The sequence below is a fragment of the Podarcis bocagei genome (assembly GCF_964188305.1).
Source record: "Podarcis bocagei genome assembly, chromosome: 4".
Taxonomy (NCBI): domain Eukaryota; kingdom Metazoa; phylum Chordata; class Lepidosauria; order Squamata; family Lacertidae; genus Podarcis; species Podarcis bocagei.
In genome coordinates, this window is record NC_138128.1 from 90,501,790 (window position 1) to 90,517,808 (window position 16,019).

The 16,019-nt window shown below is 47.4% G+C and overlaps 1 protein-coding gene across 10 annotated transcripts in view; it reads right to left on the bottom strand.

Annotated features, from left to right (window-relative positions):
• PAX2 (paired box 2) overlaps nt 1–16,019 on the bottom strand; it is a 144,159-nt gene that overhangs the window by 23,165 nt on the left and 104,975 nt on the right. For all 10 annotated transcript variants that reach the window (XM_081191759.1, XM_081191756.1, XM_081191755.1 and 7 more), the window contains 2 exons: nt 11,211–11,386; nt 6,719–6,845 (listed from right to left, as the gene is read on the bottom strand). In XM_081191759.1, coding sequence (XP_081047885.1) covers nt 6,719–6,845; nt 11,211–11,386 — 303 coding nt within the window. The remainder of the gene's footprint in view (nt 1–6,718; nt 6,846–11,210; nt 11,387–16,019) is intronic.

Consider the following 16,019-nt stretch of genomic DNA (forward strand, 5'->3'; position numbering starts at 1 on the left):
GCCCAATCAACCCCATATTACAGTGGTACCTTGATTTATGAACTTAATCCGTTCCGGAAGTCCGTTCTTAAACCAAGGCGTGCTTTCCCAGAGTAGCGGGGGACTCAATTTACAAATGGAACACACTCAACAGGAAGCGAAACATGTTCTGCTTCCAAGGCAAAGTTCACAAACCAAAACACCTACTTCCGGGTTTGCAGCGTTCTTAATCCAAGTTGTTCATAAACTAAGCTGTTCTTAAACCAAGGTACCACTGTATACACTTATTAACACTTGTAGAAGCTTACCATAGACATAATTTCTAGAGCTACCCCAAGCCTGCCCAATGCTGGCCTCTCAGGGAGCGGGTGGTGCTGTGGTCTAAACCACTGAACCTCTTGGGTTTGCTGATCAGAAAGTTGGCAGTTCGAATCCACAAGACTGAGGTGAGCTCCCATTGCTCTGTCCCAGTTCCTGCCAACCTAGCAGTTTGAAAGCACACCAGTGCAAGTAGATAAATAGGTACTGCTGTGGCGGGAAGGTAAACGGCATTTCTGTGCACTCTGGTTTCCATCATGGTGTCCTGTTGTGCCAGAAGCAGTTTAATCATGCTGGCCACATGACCCGGAAAGCTGTCTGTGGACAAACGCCGGCTCCTTCCGCCGGAAAGCAAGAGAAGTGCTGCAACGCCATAGTCGCCTATGACTGGACTTAACCATCCAGGAGTCCTTTACCTTTATACCGATTACAGCCAATTTAGTTACTGTGGAGATTCTCGTAAGAGTTCTAAACAAAGCAGCTGAGGAAAACCTGGGATAGTTACAAGCAGTTTACGAGATAAAGAGTTAAGTCTATCCATATCGGAATGCCTCCCCTCATTTTAAAGTAACTTTAACAGAATATTGCACAACTCTAGGTCTATTCACTCATTCACAGGGAAGTTTTTAATGTGTGACATTTTAATGTATTTTTAATCTTTGTTGGAAGCCGCCCAGAGTGGCTGGGGAAACCCAGCCAGATGGGTGGGGTACAAAAAATAAATTATTACTATTATTACTATTATTACTATTATTATTATTTGGCTATGTGCAAATGAAGAGATGGAGCAAGTTAGAGAAATTGTGCTGTTTCAACCCTGCCCTATACACATTCACCTGAATGTGTGAACAGAGTCTCTGCACCAACCAACTCTATGTACCTAGGCTCAGACTATGGATTGGAGAGCCGGCAAAACAAATAGAGAAATGGTGCTGTATCTATACTATCCACACATATTGTTTCCGTTTGTTGTGTACAAACAGTCCATCTATCCATCCACGTATGAATGAATGAGTGGACAACACTAACTCTGTGTTACATAATAATCAATGTTATACAGTGGTACCTCGGGTTAAGTACTTAATTCGTTCCGGAGGTCTGTACTCAACCTGAAACTGTTCTTAACCTGAAGCTCCACTTTAGCTAATGGGGCCGCCGCGCCGCCAGAGCATGATTTCTGTTCTCATCCTGAAGCAAAGTTCTTAACCTGAAGCACTGTTTCTGGGTTAGTGGAGTCTGTAACCTGAAGCGTATGTAACCTGAAGTGTATGTAACCTGAGGGACCACTGTATTTTCATTCTGCTTTTCAGACAAGTACTCTCTCCCGAGGTGGCTCGCAAGGGTTAAAAATTCTCATCCTCCTTCCCAGAGGCACCTGGTTGGTCACGGGGAAAACAGGATGCTGAACTCAAAAGGCCTTTTATCCAGCAGGACTCTTCTTACATTTAGCACAGTGCTGGCAGCAGGCACTGAACATAATATTAAAACAAGGTACAGGCCCTGCTTCCAGACTTACAAACTAAAAATATCAGGAACGCAAGGGAGAGCGGAGGTAAAGAAAAGAAAAGAAGGGAGAGGAGGAAGATGGGTTTGACAATGCCGGGATGAAGTGGTGAGTTGTAAACAGTCAGAGACAATATGTGAGTGAATCCACCACAATGTGACACCACTGTCTACCTAGGCACCTCCAAAATGTAAAGCAGTGGATTGGGTCCCTTACTGTAATGCAGTTTTGTGGAAGCGAGGACCATCAGTGGTAGAGCATCTGCTCTGCATGCAGAATTAATAATAATAATAATAATAATAATAATAATAATAATAATAATAATAATAATACCACGCCCATCTGGCTAGGCTTCCCCAGCCACTCAGGACAGCTCCCAACAGAATATTAAAAACACGAGAAAACATCAATCATTAAAAACTTCCCTAAACAGGGCTGCCTTCAGATGTCTTCTAAAAGTCAGATAGTTGTTTATTTCGTTGACATCTGATGGGAGGGCATTTGACAGGATGGGCACCACTACCGAGAAGGCCCTGTCACCTTACTTCTCGCAGGAAGGGAACCGCCAGAAGGCCCTCAGAGCTGGACCTCAGTGTCCGGGTAGAATGATGGGGGTGGAGATGCTCCTTTAGGAATACTGGGCCAAGGCCGTTTAGGGCCTTAAAGGTCAACACCAACACTTTGAATTGTGCTCGGAAACGTACTGGGAGCCAATGTAGGTCTTTCAGGATCAGTGTTATATGGTCCCACTGGCCACTCCCAGTCACCAGTCCAGCTGCCGCATTCTGGATTAATTGCAGTTTCCGAGTCACCTTCAAAGGTAGCCCCATGTAGAGCGCATTGCAGTAGTCCAAGCGGGAGATAACTAGAGCATGCACCACTCTGGTGAGACAGTCTGCAGGCAGGTAGGGTCTCAGCCTGTGGACCAGATGGAGCTGGTAGTTGCCCAGGACACAGAGTTGACCTGCACCTCCATGGACAGCTGCGAGTCTTTGGGCACATACTGGATTCAATCCCTGGTATCTCCAGGTAGGGATGGGAATTGTCCCCTGCCTAAAATCCTGGTCAGGGTAGACCAGGCATAGGCAACCTTCGGCCCTCCAGATGTTTTGGCCTACAACTCCCATGATCCCTAGCTAACAGGATCAGTGGTCAGGGATGATGGGAATTGTAGTCCAAAACATCTGAAGGTTGCCTATGCCTGGGATAGACATTGCTAAGGTAGATGAACCAATGGTCTGACTTGGTTCAAGTTTAGGAAGCAAAGTTATAACAGGGATCCAATGAGATTATAGAAATCAATCAAATATCTTTAAAAGCCTGAGAGAAAAAGCAGACATAATCCGGCCCCTAAAAAAGAGTAATGACAGTGCCAGGTAAACTATTCAATTTCATGGCAATATGAACTACTGCTGGTGGTTTGTTGGTTTGTTTTTAAGTGAGGGACACCCCCAGTTCACTTGACACATTAAAAATAATCAAGATTAGCCATAGATAAACACACACAGCACCCTCGTTACAAGGCGTGACAGCTAACATGTCTTTAGAGAAACAAGCGTACAAGTTGTTGGTAAGGAAAAATACCCGCCCCCCAAACCCACCTAAAATATAAAGGGGGGGGGAGAAAACCATAAACAGCAAGTGTTTAAATCATTCAAAGTATAAAAACACCGGGTACTGTGAAATCTAAAAAAATACGAAGGAAAAACAGGAATGGTGGGCCATTTCTTAAACGACTCTTGTCGTGAAATTCTGTCCCTTCTCCACCTAACATCACCAGTCATGATCACTAAAGGCAGAAGACCAAACACCCATGTGGGGGTGATCTTTGCTAACATCACTAACTTCTGGACGCAGGGCAGTCCATCAAATGAAATCAAACAATGTTTGTAGGAATACATATGTTCAGCCCATCACATGGTAGAAAATATCATGTTGTAATTAAGCTGGTCATCTATATTCGCCCTTTCTCAGACAAAGGCAAGTTTCTGAGAGTCTGTCCTTTACAATGAAGCATGGGAAATGATCTTCATAAACCAAAACAGGCCCTCTTTTTCCAAGTTTAAAAAGCAAGCGGTGTTGCTCATTATTTACTCATTAAAAATAGGGATATTGGTGTTAGGAGGTTACCTGAGGTTCGGGGCCTGTTATAGGTTTCTGCCTCCCACAGTGACACCCTTTTATAGCAGGAGGTACCAAGCCATGCAAGTATTTGCCTAAAAGAGCAGGATTTTGGCTAGAAGGGATAAGTGGTTTGAGACGATGCGAGTCAAATTCAGCTCAGCATCCCAGTGGCGTAGCGTGGGTTGTCAGCACCCGGGGCAAGGCAAGTAATTTGCGCCCCCTAACCCATGGATTTGCGCCCCCTAACCCTAACCCCCAGATGTTGCGCCCGGTGCGGCCGGTCCCCCCTGCACCCCCCACGCTACGCCACTGCAGCATCCACAAGGTTAAAGGTCTGGCTGTCATGCATAAAGTATACTTTTGGCACTTTCCTCACCACACAAGATGCAAAAGTCCACTCCTATGTACAGCTAGTCAACATGAAAGGAGAAATTTGGGTGGGTTTGTAATGAGCTGCTGTCAGCTTCCTGATGACACCTGAATACAATCCAGGTGGTGGGGTAGCTTCTTTGCATTGCAATCTGGATCAGCGAGTCCACTCACCTTCCCTGGTGAGGCAGCATTATGGGTCACAGCAGTGGCATCACACAGGCCCCACAAGGGGGCTCAGGTCGCTGGGATCCTGCCTGAACAGGTGAGGGGGCAGAAAGCGCCCCTGCACCTATCAGGAGCTGGATTCAAGCCTGCCTGCATGACTGGCCAATGGTAGGCAGGCTTGGGGGACGCGGGTGGCACTGTGGGTTAAACCACTGAGCCTAGGACTTGCCAACCGGTCAGCGGTTCGAATCCCTGCAATGGGGTGAGCTCCCATTGCTCAGTCCCAGCTCCTGCCAACCTAGCAGTTTGAAAACACATCAAAGTGCAAGTAGATAAATACTCCGGCGGAAAGGTAAACAGCATTTCTGTGCGCTGCTCTGGTTCGCCAGAAGCGGCTTAATCATGCTGGCCACATGACCTGGAAGCTGTACGCCGGCTCCCTCGGCCAGTAAAGCGAGATGAGCGCCGCAACCCCAGAGTCGGCCACGACTGGACCTAATGGTCAGGGGTCCCTTTACCTTTACCTTAGGCAGGCTTGGACACAGGGCTGGCCTTGGGGGCAGACCTAATGAAGCAACCACCTGGTTTTCCTTGTCGGATTGACCCAGCAGGCGGACCGGAACTTAATGGTCACCCTATGCCTATGCTAAACCTCTTTCATTTGTATTCAATAAAGCTGTGGCCTTATTCAATCCAAAGTCAAGCGTGTGCTGTCCTTATTCTATATGCAGTCGGTTGGGGTGATGGGAGGCACAAAGCCTTGGCATGCAATTGTCTGGGTTAACAATCCATTTTGAGACGGAGATGCTAAGGGACAGGAGTCCTCCTTGTAACCTGAGGACCCAAGTTCTGCTTCAGGTCCCAGTCTCTGAAGCAGCAGCTGCAGCTTTGCAAGTTGGGTTTGCTCCAGAATCCAGCTTTCCCATCAGGATATTTAAGTAGCATCCATGGCCAGGATTTACCTTTTACAGTCATTTGGCCATTGTCATTCGAGTTCTGGTAACATCGTATTTGGACGACGACACCAATGTGCCCTGTGTAGGGCTGCTCTGGAAGACCATGCAGAACATGCACCCAGCCCAGATCATTAACTGTCAGTGGGCATCAACAGCACCCAACGCCTGTTATCTGGCAACTGGCTATTGTCTAGGCAAGATGCAAGGTGCCAATTCTTACCTTGGAACTTGAATACTTCTGGAAGCATGTGCTTCAATATGTCCCCCACCCTTCTAACAAATATACCTAGATCTAATTAGATGCTGCCTCCAAATGCCTGGCTATCATAACCAGTAGTCCCAGGGTATGCTCCGTACCTGGATGGGAGAGGTGACTGCCTAGGGACAACCTGTGCACCGTCTTGGCTTCCATGATGGAAGGAATGCGGAGATATCAATGGAAGAAAATACAACAGTGGCCACAAAAATACAGGGCTCTCTCAGTTACAGCACACCTGCCCTCGTTCCCCTGATGCTTTGTTAAGACTATGGTTTCAAAAGGCCTTTTGGACGAGCCATGGTTTGGCATGTTTTAGCTCACTGTGGGCTGGCTGGATTTTATTGCTGAGTTTTGTGCTTTTTTAAAAAAAGTTTATAAAGTGTTCAAATGACTTCATTTGGTATTTTAACGTTTAGTTATTTATTCTGTGAGTCTAGGGGGCCAAAGGGGACACGGGTGGCGCTGTGGGTTAAACCACAGAGCCTAGGACTTGCTGATCAGAAGGTCGGCGGTTTGAATCCCTGCAATGGGGTGAGCTCCCGTTGCTTGGTCCCTGCCCCTGCCAACCTAGCAGTTCGAAAGCACGTCAAGTGCCAGTAGATAAATAGGTACCGCTCCAGCGGGAAGGTAAATGGCATTTCCGTGCGCTGCTCTCGTTCGCCAGAAGTGGCTTAGTCATGCTGGCCACATGACCCGGAAGCTGTACGCCGGCTCCCTCGGCCAATAAAGCGAGATGAGCGCCGCAACCCTAGAGTCGGCCACGACTGGACCTGATGGTCAGGGGTCCCTTTACCTTTACCTTTTAGGGGGCCAAAAGGCAGGACAGGGGTGAATCAAGTAAATACACCTGCCAACTGGTTTAGCTGGGAAATCAATGCTGCCCTCCCCCATCAGAGTCCTGCCTTCCTTCTTCCCATCTTTTTCAAGGTCCCTTTCCTTGGCTCTCTGTTTTGGGAGCATGCCACGGTTTTGGGATAAGCAGAAGCGGGGTAATGACAATAGGAAAAGCTTTTGACTCCGGCCTCTGCGCTTGTAACTTACCAGTCACTACAGGGTATGTCTGGGGTCCTGACACGTTGTTCCCCAGGTCTGGGTTAGCAGAGCTGGATAGACTTGACTTGACTTCATCAAGACCAGGGGTCAGAGCTGGGAGGGAGTACTCATTACCCTAGGGAAGAGAGAAAAGAAAGCTCTCTATTGATGGGCTGGAAGGAAGGGAACAGTGGGCAGATGGGAGGAGGGGGTGACAGTTAGGAAGAGGTGCAACGCGGTCCCTGCACAGATGGAAGCAAAGAAGGAGGGCACAAAGCAGAGGAAGGGCAAGCTCTGGCCAGCAGCCGCCCCCCCAAGCCCACCTCCTCTTGCCTATGAATTTCCTTTTCCCTTATTGGCCAGATTCTATTGGGTTTCCCCAGCAGATGCTACAAGATGGAGGTTTGGCTGGGAGAACCCCCTTCATTCTTTGAAAGGCAGATTCAGAAAACTTGACTGTTCTTGCCACAGAGTGTGGAAAAAGGTTCTGCTAGGGGCAGAAAATGTCCTCTGGGGGTGTTTGCATTGTGAGAAAGGGTGGGATTTGCTTGCTGATCAGCTCGTCCCCACAGCCGTTCTTGGGCTCTCTCTCTCTCTCTCTCTCTCTCTCTCTCTCTCTCTCTCTCTCTCTCTCTCTCTTATTTTTTTATTTATTTTAAAAGAGCTTCCTTTCTTGCTTCCCCCAACCCTTGTGCATTGGGGTATGAAATTGGGGTGGGGGCAGGCCACATGGCTAACAGAAGGGTGGGAGGGGGAAAACCTCATTGCATTTGAAAAGGGTGTCCTGTCCAAAAGGCACTGGTAATTGCCTTTTTATTGTGGCAGCCTCCAAACCAGACACGGGAACTGGAGAGACTACAGGAGGGAGGAAAAAAAGCAGGAAAAGTTGTTCTGATTAATATTACGTTAAATTAAAACTGATTTTCTGCTCTTTTTGCTTTGTTTTTCCCCTGTCCCCGCTTTCCATGCCAGCTCCCAGAGAGCTGCCCTCCTCCTGCCGCCCTCCCTGGCCAGCCGCGATTGCCTAGTCATTTCCAATTCCTTCTTGTATTGATCTTCCTGTAGAAATCAGTTTTGTAATTAGCTGCAAATTAGGCTTTCTGCTGGGGGTGAGGCTGCCCCCTGATTTATCACTGGAGTAATTCGCTGTGATCGGAGAGAAATTAAAATGAACTCAATTAGGCTTTGGATTTGCTTTATGGGCCCCATTCAGAGTTTCTGGGGGAAGAATGACTGTGCTGGTGTTTAATAGTCTAATGAAAGTAAATAAAGGTTATTCATTGTAATAAACTCAGGGACTCGGGGATAGCAGGAGCCTAAAGCCAACCTCTCCTTCACTTCCCATTGTTGGTTTACCGCTTGGGGTGATTTAAAAAAGACTTTTGATCTTTGTGTTAAAGGCAAACCGCTTGGGGGATAAAAGGCAAGCCTGGGGGAGGCAGGTAAAGATGAAGGAGGGACAGAGCTTTCCAAAGCAGCGCTTGGGCTTGGCATCAAGCAAAGGGAAAAATGCTCCATTCATTCTGCACAAGTCCTTAGCTTCTGCTGGCTGGGCTGAACTGAGAGAGGAGGAGTTCCTGCTGAACTGTATCAAATCTGCATCCTCACAGGTTGTGTCCTGTCTCTGACAAGGGCACAACCACCAACACCATCAGTTGGAAGATGGCACAAGGAAGCTCTGTTTGGCCGTTAGGAAGCTCAAAAGAAGAATTCTCTGTAAACTGAAGGGTCTGTTAAATCAGAGGTGAGCATTTTAGTCAGTGACTCGGCTTCCTTCTTGTCTAAAGTTTGACATTATTATTTTTTAAAACAACAACAACACACACCTCGTTTTTGCAACCTAACGTTCCTGTATGCACAGGAACAGAATGAGAATTTACAGGTCCTCTGATAACTGTTCTACAATATTAAAACAGAAATTGGGAGCCCATTTTTTCTTTTCTCGGAGGATAAAAATAAAATAATGCTACATTATTTTACAATAAATCATGATTTACAATAAATGTTTCATCTATTCATTATTTATTTGTGTGTGTGTGTGTGTGTGTGTGTGAGAGAGAGAGAGAGAGAGAGAGAGAGAGAGAGAGAGAGAGAGAGAGAGAGAGAGAACTTCCCAGGAAATACTTATTGAAGGGTGGTATATAAATCAATTAAAAAATTTTTAAAAAACCCCACTCAAAGGACTAGCCTTTTAGACAATATCTATCTAAAGCTCTGTGCAAGAGATACTGTTTTTTACACTCAGCTGTGACATCTCCTATTGGAGTTCCTACTTGGGGAAGGGAATTAACTGTCTGTGACCTTAATGAGAACAAAAATTACACTGATGTCTTATAGGTAATGTGCACAGAATCTGGTCAACTGAATCTTCCAAAGTAGCCTTCGTTTGTGTATCCTAGATGGAAAAATATAGACCACTGCCGTCTTTAGGACACAACGGTTGAGCACAAACAAGAGTGCATGTGTAGATATTTTGGGTGCGTCCTTACACAATCAAATAACCAAAGGGAAGGCGTGTGTGTTCACACAAATGCCTAAATGGTGTGTTTGAGTGGCTGAGATTGTCTGAAGAGCGTTGCAGGAAGTGTGCAGTTCCCAAAGTGATGTAAGCGTGGATGTGAGTTATAGGCTGCCTTCAACATTACCATCCAAGGTGCCTCAAGGTGTACAAACAATACTATCGGAAAGCAGTATGTGTGTCTGTTTCCAAAAGGAGGCAAGAAAAGAACCGATCTATTGGGGGGGGGAGCTACAGAAGACACAAGACTTCTCTAGAAAATGTGCCTGCAGGCTAGTATTTCTGCATCACATTTTCATGTACCTTAAAAAGCACAAAGTGGGCACGCCAGCACCTTTCAAAAGTAAGTTGGAGATGTGCTTTCTGTGTGCTTGGGTGTGTGAGCATGCAGGCAGATTTTGCACAAGTGTGTGGTGCATAGCTGTCAACCGTCCCTTATTTGGCGGGAAAGTCCCTTATCCCAGCTATGTGTCCCGCTGCTGTCCCTTATTGATGATATCCCTTAAATTTCTCGGGTTTCAAAGGAAGCAGCTCCTCTCCCTCCCTCCCTCCCTCCCTGCCAGCCAGGGAGGAGGGAGGCTCCAACTGTGTTGCTTGGCTGCGTTGCTCACCCAATAAGGAGTCCAAGAACGACTGGGGGGTGGAGCTTGCATGCCTTGTGCTGATCAAATCGGCCAGGTTGCCTGGGGACTCGCCTTTGCTCAGCAATTCTCAGCGGAGAGGTGACGGTGGTTTTCCTTGCTGCATCCCCTTTGCCGGGTTGCTGCGCTGTGGGAACCACCACTTGAGGCTTTGTTTGGCTGCTGGCTGGGCTTTCTGCCTTTGGCCCGGAGGGGCTCAGAAGTTGAAAATACCTGTGCTTGGAAAATCCCTTAATTTCGAGGCTGCTGGTCCCTTATTTTCAAATCTGTAAGTTGACAGCTATGGTGTGGTGACAACTGGGGAAGCAAATGATGGGTGCATGCCATGGACTCAAATGAGTTTTTTGTCTGCCTTTCGAGACAGATGCAGATATGACCCACTTTAAAAGAGTGTGGGGACTCACAAAGAAAAGTATGCCAAGTGGGAGGGTGGGCATGTGAAAATAGATACATCCTTTACACCACAAATTCATGTTGGTTTCATGCCAATTTAACTGTCGTGGTTTCCCCACAGAATTCTGGGAACTGTAGTGCGGGGAGGGCATGAGAGCTTTGTTGAAAGGCTGTCCCCCCTCATCCAGCTACAGTTCCCTGGGGGGAAGGGGTGATTAGGAAACCGATTTGAGGTCTGTAAATGCAGAGTAAGGCAAGTACAAGTACCGTATTTTTTGCTCTATAAGACTCACTTTTTCCCTCCTAAAAAGTACAGTGGTGCCTCGCAAGATGAAAATAATCCGTTCTGTGATTCTCTTCGTCTAGCGGTTTTTTCGTCTTGCGAAGCAAACCCATTGACGGATTAGCGGATTAGCGCTATTAGCGGCTTTTAGCAGCTTATCTGCTGATCGGATCAGCTGATAAGCGGCTTAGCGGCTTAGAAAAAGGAGGGGGAGGAAAAAAACCAGCAGGAACTCGCAAGACATTGTCATCTTGTGAAGCAAGCCCATAGGAAATTCGTTTTACGAAGCACCTCCAAAACGGAAAACTCTTTTGTCTAGCGAGTTTTCCGTCTTGCGAGGCATTCGTCTTGCGGGGCACCACTGTATGGGGAAATGTGTGTGCATCTTATGGAGCGAATGCAGGCTGCGCAGCTATCCCAGAAGCCAGAACAGCAAGAGGGATTGCTGCTTTCACTGCACAGCTATCCCTCTTGCTGTTCTGGCTTCTGAGATTCAGAATATTTTTTTTTCTTGTTTTCCTCTTCCAAAAACTAGGTGCGTCTTGCGGTCTGGTGCGTCTTATAGAGCCAAAAATACGGTAAGAAGGAGTGAAACAGCTTCTCCAGCTGCATGTATCCCAAATGCTTCTCTCCCCCGCCCCCCCCCCGCCCAAGCTGGGTCCACACCTGCTCAGATTTGATGTGCTCTGATGCCTGAAAGACATCAGGGTAAGAAGGACGCTCGAAGACCCGATCTAAAGCTTCCAGCTGCTGCTGCGTGAAAGTGTCGGCGCGAAGGTGCTTCCGCAAACTATCCACACTGCTCTGGGAATCGCCGTTGGGGACTGAGCCCTCGGATACTTCTGCGAGACACAGGAAGAGATAACAGGGCATTAGTGAGGGTCGTCTCTCTCTTGCCAAAAGCACCCAATGTCTCATTCTCTGGGCAAGAGGGTCTGGGAACCTGGCGACGTTCGCTCCAGATCCCAGGCCCGTCTCCCAAGTGTCTTTTTTTGTGCGAGCTGTACACCCCTTTTAGAGGACAACATCGAGGCTTCAGAACCAAGCCCAGTCTGCACAAACTTGTACTCTGTGCTAGAGATGGCGTTTCACTTGGTGTTTGGGGCTGTTTGCATCAGCCTGGTGCAATCTGGGCTGTGGAGAATTAGGGCTTAGTTTCTTAGTCTGCTTATTCCTACTCTTTAATATATATAATCACCCAATCCACATACCATGTAGCAAAAAAGTAAGAAAGTAAGAAAGTGGGGGGGGGGGAGGTGAGGGGAGAGTATAGGACACCTGCTCATACAGGATACAAACAATTTGTACCTCTTTACAGAAAGGGGTGGCCTTTCAGAGCAATTCTCTCCAGTGCTCTGCATAAGGGCAGCTTTTGTACAATAGTTCCAAATGCATATAATCACTTAATGAGCCACATTCTGAAAGCAACAAAAAACCATGCACTCAAGGCTGCTGGCGCGATTCCCCCACCTCAACCTACATGTCTGTAGTCCTGTTAGTCTACACATCTCTCTCTCTCTGTCTGTGACACAAACAGACACACACACACACTTTGCATCAGATCAAATTCTCTGGGCAGTCCACACCAAACTGGGCACTACCTCCTGAACACAAAACCTCCACCTTACTATGCTCCAGGGCAGAAATTCTCCGTTTCTTAATCCTACTTGTATGTGCACTCTGTCAGGCTAAGGTCTCGAGTTGTTGTTCATATACCACCTTTGACCTACACTAGACAAATTTGATAGGAAACAGCTTCGTATTACGTGTATGCAGCCATATTTAGATTTTTTTGGGTAGATTTGCATTGCCCATTGCATAATGAGATCTCAAAACAAGCCCCAACATCACTGTCACCAGGTAAACAGACCACTAAATAATTACATTTGATTCGTTATTGAGGAATTGCCCATCCACTTCCCATGTCAGGCTCTGTCTATTGCAATCCTCACCAACTTCTGCATCCGGTTATCAGGCACGGAAGGGTGCGAGTTTGTGCGTGCCTCCCTGTGCAGGGAATAATCTGGAACCTCAGACAGCATCTCCCCCCCCCCCACAATTCCAAGTTGGCTTGCGCTTGCAGAGACACAACATCAAACGCCTAGCGATGAATCGCCGTTCAGATTTCAAGTTGTCGTTAACGACAGCTTTGTTGGACAGATACGGCGGGTCTGTGAGGGTGTTGTGGACTTTGCACTGTTCTCTTCCTCCCTGTGACAACCAGAGGGGTCTCCAACAACATCTCTTCAGCAGCCAAACTATAGAGACTATAGTTTTGTCTCTTGGCTTCCTACCTCAAGAAGCCTGCAGTCCAAAGCTTGTTTCTCCACTGTGGCCTACGGTAGTGGCCACTTCCCTCCTGACTGTTATACATGTCAGTTTATATGTGATTATACAATATGATATAATCAATACTGCATTATATACAGTAACCTAATACAATATCACTTGTAAGACCATGGACAATATTACATATTGATTAGTGCAAGCTTGCAGCCTTCTGCTCCCCAACCCTCCCTGACATTCTCATTCAGTGTGGGGGTTGGGGAAGAAGCTGGAGCTAAACTACCTTTCCTCATCTCATTTCCATAGAGTGGGATTTGAGGATCACTGACCCCCCAAATGCTCAGAATCCACGGGTTCCACTCAGGCCTGTATTCAGAGGTAGACTTCACAGCAGGAGGGTCGGCGGAAGGAAGAATGGGCACAAACCAGTTAAAAACAAGCCCTTCTAATCCCAGCGATTGAAATGGGAGACATGCAAGGACATGTTTAAGGCTGCCACCCTTAACTTTCTTTCTAGCTTTGAGCCTAAGATCAGAGTTTATACATTGGAATGGCTCAGCAACACCGTCAGGAAGCTAGGGAAACATAGGACCTCAGAAAAGTTTCAAAGAAAGGTGTGTTTTTTTTTACCTTTTATGCAGCTCAGTGGGAAAGGAAACAGTATATGAAAAAGTCTGAAATGTATCTGTAGGTGGGGACAGGCATCGGACCCTGTGAGGATGTTGGGCTGTTCTTATGTTAATGCTTTTAAAAACCTAGACTGGCACATGGTGACTACTAGGCAACTACAGGCGTAAATCACTAAGTCATTTCTGGGTAAATGTAATATACCTTTTTTTGTCTAGCTTAAGGGAAATGGCTGGTTCTAGGCTGTTGCATGACTTCTGGTGACAGGTGCAGCAGTGGACAAGCGAAAGGAGAAAGGAGCCTGAAAACAAAGAGTCTCTGGGATGCAGATACACAGGGCTTTCCACGCTTCCTCTTCTCCTGCTGCTCCCCACCAGCGGGGGAAACTGCTCTTTAGTGCTCAATCGGAGCAAAGGGCAATTCAGGTTTCCCCTGGACTGCCAGTTGTTCCGATCTATCACTAAAGAGTGGCTTTTCCCTTGGAAAGGACTGAGGCAAGCGCAGAGGCACCATCTTGCGTCCAGGATTGGGGGTGGGGGCAGCACATGTCGTGCATGTGTGGCGTCATACGTGTGGCACCAAATTGTCAGGAGGAGGCCAAGCGCTGAGCCCAGAAAGAGCCAACCATTGGACCGTGCTGCCTTTGGCCTCCTCCTCCTCCCTCTCAACATCACAGGGGCCTTGCCAGAAAACACCGAGGGGGCTGAAGACCCCTCTGCCCCTAGGAGTTGGTGCACTTAGGCAAGCAGAAAACCGATCGGACCCGTGCTTTCAAGGCTTGCTACAAGGAGAAATGTAGACGACCCCCACAGTGTCAGAGGCAATTGGGAGCCAGCCAGGTCCCTGTCCGGGGTGCCTCAGTGCCCAAGCCACTCCTAACCTGAAGGAAAAGCAAGGGGAGGAATGCGGACGATGCTCTAAAAATGAATTAGGCGGCAGTCGAGGAGGAGGAGTGGGAGGGTGGCAATGACAGTTATTGGACAAGCATGAATTTCGCTCCACCTAATCTATACAACGGGGAGAAATAATCTATATAACATTTCAGGTTCAAAAGTCTGTTTGACATTCTGCCTTCTCTTCCCATACATCACACTGCTTTGCCAGAACAGAGTGTCTGAAAGCCGTGTTTGGGGTTTTTTCCCCCTCCTCGCCACACACATGCAGGCCAGAAAAAGCCATGTGAAACAGCGCACTGGAAAGTCACCAGTTTTGGTCCAAAATCTTCAAGCCCCCTTCCTCTCTCTCCAGAGGACTAAATACAAACAGACAAATCAATGTATTCAAATGCGTACCTCGCCGCCACCCTGTGAGCCAGGAGTAGCTTACATTTATTGAACGGCCTCCACTGTGCGATCGTGGGAGACAGGAGGAGATAAAAAGGCAGGAGGGTTATGAGGGCCCGGGGAGCAGAGAGAAGGGCACATCCTAGCACCTCTTCAGGCAAGTTCAACATGGGAAGCTGCGGAGGACAGCAGGCGTGAAAGAGCAAAGGCCACATTGGGATAAGTAGGAAGCAGTGCTGGATTTACGTATAAGCTAAACAAGCTATAGCTTAGGGCCCCACTCTCTTGGGGGCCCCAAAAAAATGTAAAGGAAAAAAAACACCTGGCTATACATTTCCAAAAGATAAAAAACAAATAAAATAAAACCTACAAACAGCAACAGTGTTTTGTAGGCTCCTGTGATGTAAGTCATGGGCCCTGCCTGCTCCCTAAAATATCACTGGTTTGCTCCTTTCTATATATAGGGTGCCTACATTCTGCATCTGCAAGTGGCTTTAGATACCTATTAGGTCCATAAATTACCATATAGCATAAAAAGGTACAGGAGACCTTGACCATTAGGTCCAGTCGTGGCCGACTCGGATTGCAGTGCTCATCTCGCTTTATTGGCTGAGGGAGATGGCGTACAGCTTCCGGGTCATGTGGCCAGCAGGACTAAGCCGTTTCTGGCGAAACCAGAGCAGCGCACGGAAATGCTGTTTACCTTCCCGCCGGAGCGGTACCTATTTATCTACTTGCACTTTGACGTGCTTTCGAACTGCTAGGTCGGCAGGAGCTGGGACCGAGCAACGGGAGCTTACCCAGTCATAGGGATTCGAACCGCCAACCTTCTGATCGGCAAGTCCTAGACTCTGTAGTTTAACCCATAGCGCCACCCGCGCCCCTTACCATATAGCATATATTCAACACAAAAAAAGCGACAATTTGTTGTTGGCAAATGACAGCTGGACATATAAAGGGCTATGGGCCTCATCAAACTTAAATCCGGCCCTGGGAGGAAGCCGGCAACTTGAGCACTGTTGTCCAAGGGCATCAGGTAGCAATAAGCAAGGGGTGGGAATCAAGCCATCCTCTGCTTGCAGGGATTTTCTCCACCCAGGAGATATTGTCAATCCATATTCCAATTAAATAGCAGACCTTAGTGCTGGTAGCATTAGCCAACATGTGCAATACAGTTATTTACATGTGTGCATCCCCATCCGATTGGCAACAAGGCTATTGCACCATAAATGAACAAATGCTTGTCTGTCTCTGGAGGCTTCAGAATAAGGCCAGCACA